The 5,502-nt window shown below is 51.6% G+C and overlaps 1 protein-coding gene across 1 annotated transcript; it reads left to right on the plus strand.

Moving 5' to 3' along the window:
• Window positions 1-174: 174 nt before the first annotated feature.
• On the plus strand, window positions 175-5,246 carry pcf11 (PCF11 cleavage and polyadenylation factor subunit; the record flags this gene model as incomplete). The annotated part of the gene is made up of 5 exons (XM_034865539.1): window positions 175-390; window positions 1,534-2,519; window positions 2,842-3,016; window positions 3,639-4,035; window positions 5,020-5,246. Coding segments are annotated over 5 exons (1,986 nt in total), but the record flags the coding sequence as incomplete, so codon positions are not given.
• Between the last annotated feature and the right edge of the window lie 256 nt (window positions 5,247-5,502).

The following is a 5,502-nucleotide window of genomic DNA, read 5'->3' on the forward strand; positions in this document are numbered from 1 at the left end:
CTTTATATAGACCTTAGTGGTCCCTAATACTGGATCTGAAGTCTCTTTATATAGACCTTAGTGGTCTCTAATACTGGACCATCCCGGCCACGGGAATCATGTTTTTATGTCCTATATGTGATAGAAATAAGAAGTTAACTAAAACCTTTCTCTCTCTTCTTCATGTGTTTCCAGTCGGAGGAGGCGCCGTCTCCGCAGCCCGCCCCGGCCCAGCCGGCACCGGCACCGGTACCGAGTCCTCCGGCTCCGCAGCCGGTCCCCGCCGTCAGCCCGGCCAGCCTGAGCCAGGAACAGCTGATCCGGCAGCAGCTGCTGGCCAAACAGAAACAACTTCTGGAGCTCCAGCAGAAGAAGATCGAGCTGGAGCTGGAGCAGACCAAGGCACAGCTGGTAGGACGGATAAGCCCGGCTCAGACCAGACCAGACCAGAGACTGGGTGGAACGCGTGTGTCTGGGGGGGGGGGGGGGGGGGGGGGGGGGGGGGGGGGGGGGGTCGATACCCGGGCGCCCGCTCTACCGACTGAGCTCCCCGGGCGCCCGCTCTACCGACTGAGCTCCCCGGGCGCCCATACAAGACTTTGGGTCTTTGCAGCGTTAGCAAACGCCGTCCGGACAAGCTAGCATTGACTTGTTTTTACCCGACGTTCATTGGGTTTCTAACATTAAGGTTTAGAATTCAACAGTCAAAACGTATTGTTTCATCAGCATCCTTTAACCCTCTGGAACCGAGAGGGTCGTGCACGACCTAAAACAGCACCTTGTGATATTATCACACATCTGATATTATTTTTGTTTAAACATTTAATAACCATAAAACACAGAAACTGACCCAATGTTGCAGCTAACGAGCTAGCTGTCCCGGCGGTCTCTTCGTGGTCTTTCTAACCTCTACACGGGATATTCTTCCCATTCTGGAACTTTGTGTTTTGCATATAGGAGAACTAACAACACACATGCCTCTCTCGCATTGCTGTGGGTGTAATATCAATAAATATGACATTATTATGTAATTATTGGCATAAGTAAATGTCATGAGAGCAACACAATGCAGTGTGTGTGTGTGTGTGTGTGTGTGTGTGTGTGTGTGTGTGTGTGTGTGTGTGTGTGTGTGTGTGTGTGTGTGTGTGTGTGTGTGTGTGTGTGTGTGTGTGTGTGTGTGTGTGTGTGTGTGTGTGTGTGTGTGTGTGTGTGTGTGTGTGTGTGTGTGTGTGTGTGTGTGTGTGTGTGTGTGTGTGTGTGTGTGTGTGTGTGTGTGTGTGTGTGTGTTCACTACATATCTGAAAAATTTGTTGCGTTTTATGCATTTGTCTTTAAGGACTTAAAACCACATTTAAGTGACCTCACTGCAGCCCAAATATTATAATATGCGGATCCCATCTTGACTGTAGACACCGGGGTTGATACTTTAAGAATTATTTTAAAAAATAAAACCAGACGGACAAAGAGGTGCAAAGATGGCCGCAGGTCTCAGAGGGTTAGCTCTTTCCTGTTTGATTCCTACTTCAGACTCACGGTGGTTTCATGTGTCTGCAGGCGGGGGGCTTCGTGATGCCGACTGCAGTCTCCGCCGCTCCAGCGGCACCGAAGATCGCCAACCAAACGGCTCCGGCGGTGCGGCCGTGGATCCCCCCTCAGACTCAGCCGGACGTCAAACCCCCCACCAGAGACCCGCGTCTGAACCGCGCCGGCCCGGCGGCCGCCTCCCAGCCCAAAGAACAGCCTGCTGGGAAGAAAGACGGGCCCCCTTCGACAGGAAGTCACGCGTCGACTCCGGAGAAACCCGCCCGGCCGGAGAAGGTCAGGACCCCGAAGAAAGAGGCGTCGGAGGAGAAACCCAAGTCCAAGCCCCCGTCTCCGATGGCCAAAAGCATCCCGAGTAAAAACAAAGCGGCGGAGCCAGAGACTCGGTCGGCCGACGGCACGAAGAAAGACCCCAGGCTGAAGAAACGGCCGCAGGACAAGACGGGCGACGCCAAGGACGACGAGATGAAGGAGAAGAAAAGATGCACGGACAAGAAGGAGCGAGAGGAGGCTGCGGCGCGCGGACTGGACCCGCACCGGGTCCCCAAGGGGAAGCTGGTGAACGGCTCGGTCGCCAAACACGACCGCGACGAGTCCGCCGAGAGGCTCGATTCCAAAACCGGAGGCAACGCCCGAACACACGCCAGGAAACGCACCCGCTCGCGGTCCAGGTCTCGCTCGCCCTCCGCCGCCTCCCCGAAGAGGAAGGACCGGCGGTCGCCCAAGAGCCGAACCCGGAGCAGCTCTTTGTCCCCGTCGCCGTCGTCTCACAAACCGGGAAAACCCAGGAGGGTCCGCGGCGCCGCCGACGAACCCGAACACGGCAAGCCCGGCCGAGAGGACCGCCCCGCGCCCAAGAAGAACCAATCGGAGAGCCGCAGGTCCAAGAGGCCGGCGGACGACCGGCGCTCCGAGTCCAGAGACTCTCATTCCCCGAGGAGCCACGACGGCAAGGAGGCGCCGCACCGCTGGAGGAGCGGCTGGGAGGAGAACAAACAGTGAGTCATCGCCTCGACTCACGGCTATAAGACATACATAGATAGCTATTTATTTATATATACAAATTATATTATGTTATGTAAATAATCTGCCTCTATTTGTTAGGCAATCAGTTTTAAGAATAATCATAAAAATAAAAATAAAATACTAAAGAATCATCAAAGAAAACCTGTTGGTTTGAACCAGAGCCCAGAAACAATCTCACTATAATCATGGGTCAAACTCAGCCGACACGAAGCTAAATACGTACCTAAAGGACTCCGATGTGAGAGTTATTGTTGAGACGTGTGACTTTATCTCCGTCCTGTGGTTCCTCTTCAGTCCCAAGCTGCCGGAGGACTCTCACGTGAAGCCGGCTCCTCCGAGACACAAACCGTACGGCCCCCCGACTCGGCCCACCACCCCCCGGACCCCGAAGCACCGCCTCAGCGTGGACGCCAACCTGCAGATACCTGAAGTCCTCAACTCCGCCTCCAAGAAGGATCTGCTCCGGAGGGTGCGTCTCAAACAGCTGATCTGCTGTCAGTCCTTTCTATTAAAACCCATGCTGTCTTCATGCTCTCCTCATGCTGTCTTCATGCTGACTTCATGCTGTCTTCATGCTCTCCTCATGCTGTCTTTATGCTGTCTTTATGCTGTCTTTATGCTGTCTTTATGCTGTCTTTATGCTCTCCTCATGCTGTCCTCATGCTGTCCTCATGCTGTCTTTATGCTCTCCTCATGCTGTCCTCATGCTGTCCTCATGGTGTCCTCATGCTGTCCTCATGCTGTCTTCATGCTGTCTTCATGCTGTCTTCATGCTGTCTTCATGCTGTCTTCATGCTGTCTCTATGCTGTCCTCATGCTGTCCTCATGCTGTCCTCATGCTGTCCTCATGCTGTCTTCATGCTGTCCTCATGCTGTCCTCATGCTGTCTTTATGCTCTCCTCATGCTGTCCTCATGCTGTCCTCATGCTGTCCTCATGCTGTCCTCATGCTGTCTTCATGCTGTCTTCATGCTGTCTTCATGCTGTCTTCATGCTGTCTCCATGCTGTCCTCATGCTGTCCTCATGCTCTCCTCGTGCTGTCCTCATGCTGTCCTCATGCTGTCTTCATTATTGTCTTCTCGTGTCTGCAGGCCAGCAAGCGTCTGGAGAGCGGGGAGATTTCCCAGGAGGACTTCCTGAACATGGCCCACCAGATCAAACACTTCTTCCAGTACCAGGAGGAGAAGCAGCGCTCCGACAGCTGGGACGACTCCGCCGACTACTCCGCCAAGAAACCGCTGACGTCGCCGCTGTCTGGCCCCCCCGCGGCGCCGCGCCCGCACGACGCCATGGACGCCGCGCAGCTGTCGTACTACGAACACAAGTCCAAGCTGAGGAAGACGCAGGTGAACCGAGCGCGCGCCGCCGGAGAGGAGTGGGACGGCGAGGAGAGTTCGGAGGAGGGGGAGGGGCAAGGCGAGAAGACGTGCCGCGGCGCCGGGCAACCGCCGGCGCATAAATACAGCCGGGCGCCACGGGACCTGCAAGGTGAGCTCAGAACGACAAATTAGTTTCTAATGAACCTGCATCACCAGGGTCTCCACAGAGATGTGGCCATACTGTACCGATACACAGCCGCCATGTATGGATCTGTTTTATATCATATGTTATATATATCATATATCATATATATTATATAATGTCAGTTTGTCCCATTTTGCAGCGATAACATTGAAGAGAGATGAAGAAACAGAAATGTTTCTTTATAGTTGAAACAGATGTTGAGAAGTTTCCTTTTGGGGACGTCAATTGAAATTGGGAAAAATCAGAAGTGAAAATGTTATAAATTACAATATATCGCAGAATATTACAATATGTTTAACGTGTTAAACGCTTGAAAAAACAAGCTTTATATGTAGAACCCAGAAATGAACGGTTTAGCTTTGTTTCTGTTGAAACTACAAGCCTGAGGCGACCAGCTCGTTTTGGGTGTAATAGTTTAGGGATATTCTAATTCCTGGATTGATGGCCATGTTTTTGGCGATCTTGCTGTCGAATAGACACGGAGGCACACTCCACTTTACACAGTAGCGGCGCAGAATCCTTCTTTATTTTAACTTCATGACAGGATTTTAACCGCCATGAGTCATCTTATGCTTTGCGTGTGGTCTTAAGTCCTCAGACTTTAAGCTTTCAAACGGTGCTGCATGAGCGTGTTTATGAAGATTTAACGCTAATTTTTGAAAACGCGTGAGCGGAGAATACGTCTGTAAAAAGGTTAAAATCGCAATAATATCATATAATATCGAACTACTCTGTATAAAAAGCGCTTTTCTAGTCTTAACTACTCAAAGCGCTTTTACATCATACAGAAAAACATTCCCACACACACATTTATACACTCACACACATCTACACACCTGCTCATCACATACACACTTTTGTGAACACATGTACAGTCGGATGCACAGCACCGGGAGCAGCTCGGGGTTGTGGAATGGATTCTAAATTAGATGTTGCTTTCCCTGGCAGGCGAGCGGAGGAGTAAAGAGCGCGAGGAGCCGCGGCCTCCGCTCGGCCCCATGATCGAGGAGTACAACCACGGCAAAGAGTTCCCGGCCCTCAAGTCTCTCCCGGGCCTCCGCTTCAGGAGGAGGGCCGACCCCCGAGAGCCCAGTGAGTCCGCCGCGCCCAGCGGATCCACCACGACGTTAACTTACATCTGCTTTTATAGTGATCTGTGAAGCCAAACGTATCATCTGTCATCTGTCGTCTTTATCCACACAGAGGTCAGAGGTCAGGGTCTCGATCTGTGACACTTCAGCAGGGTTAGAGCCTCTTCTAAAGAGATCAGTTTTACACATGTAGTGCACGGGAAAATGTAGAATGGGATCATCTATCAGATGTTATTTTATTTTGACATCACAATATCAACATGTGCTGTATACACACATCGCCAACGGCTGCAACAACTAACACACTCTGATGTTTATTGTTAGTTGAAAACAAATATCT

This window comes from Etheostoma cragini, unplaced genomic scaffold, assembly GCF_013103735.1.
Source record: "Etheostoma cragini isolate CJK2018 unplaced genomic scaffold, CSU_Ecrag_1.0 ScbMSFa_1876, whole genome shotgun sequence".
NCBI classification, from domain to species: domain Eukaryota; kingdom Metazoa; phylum Chordata; class Actinopteri; order Perciformes; family Percidae; genus Etheostoma; species Etheostoma cragini.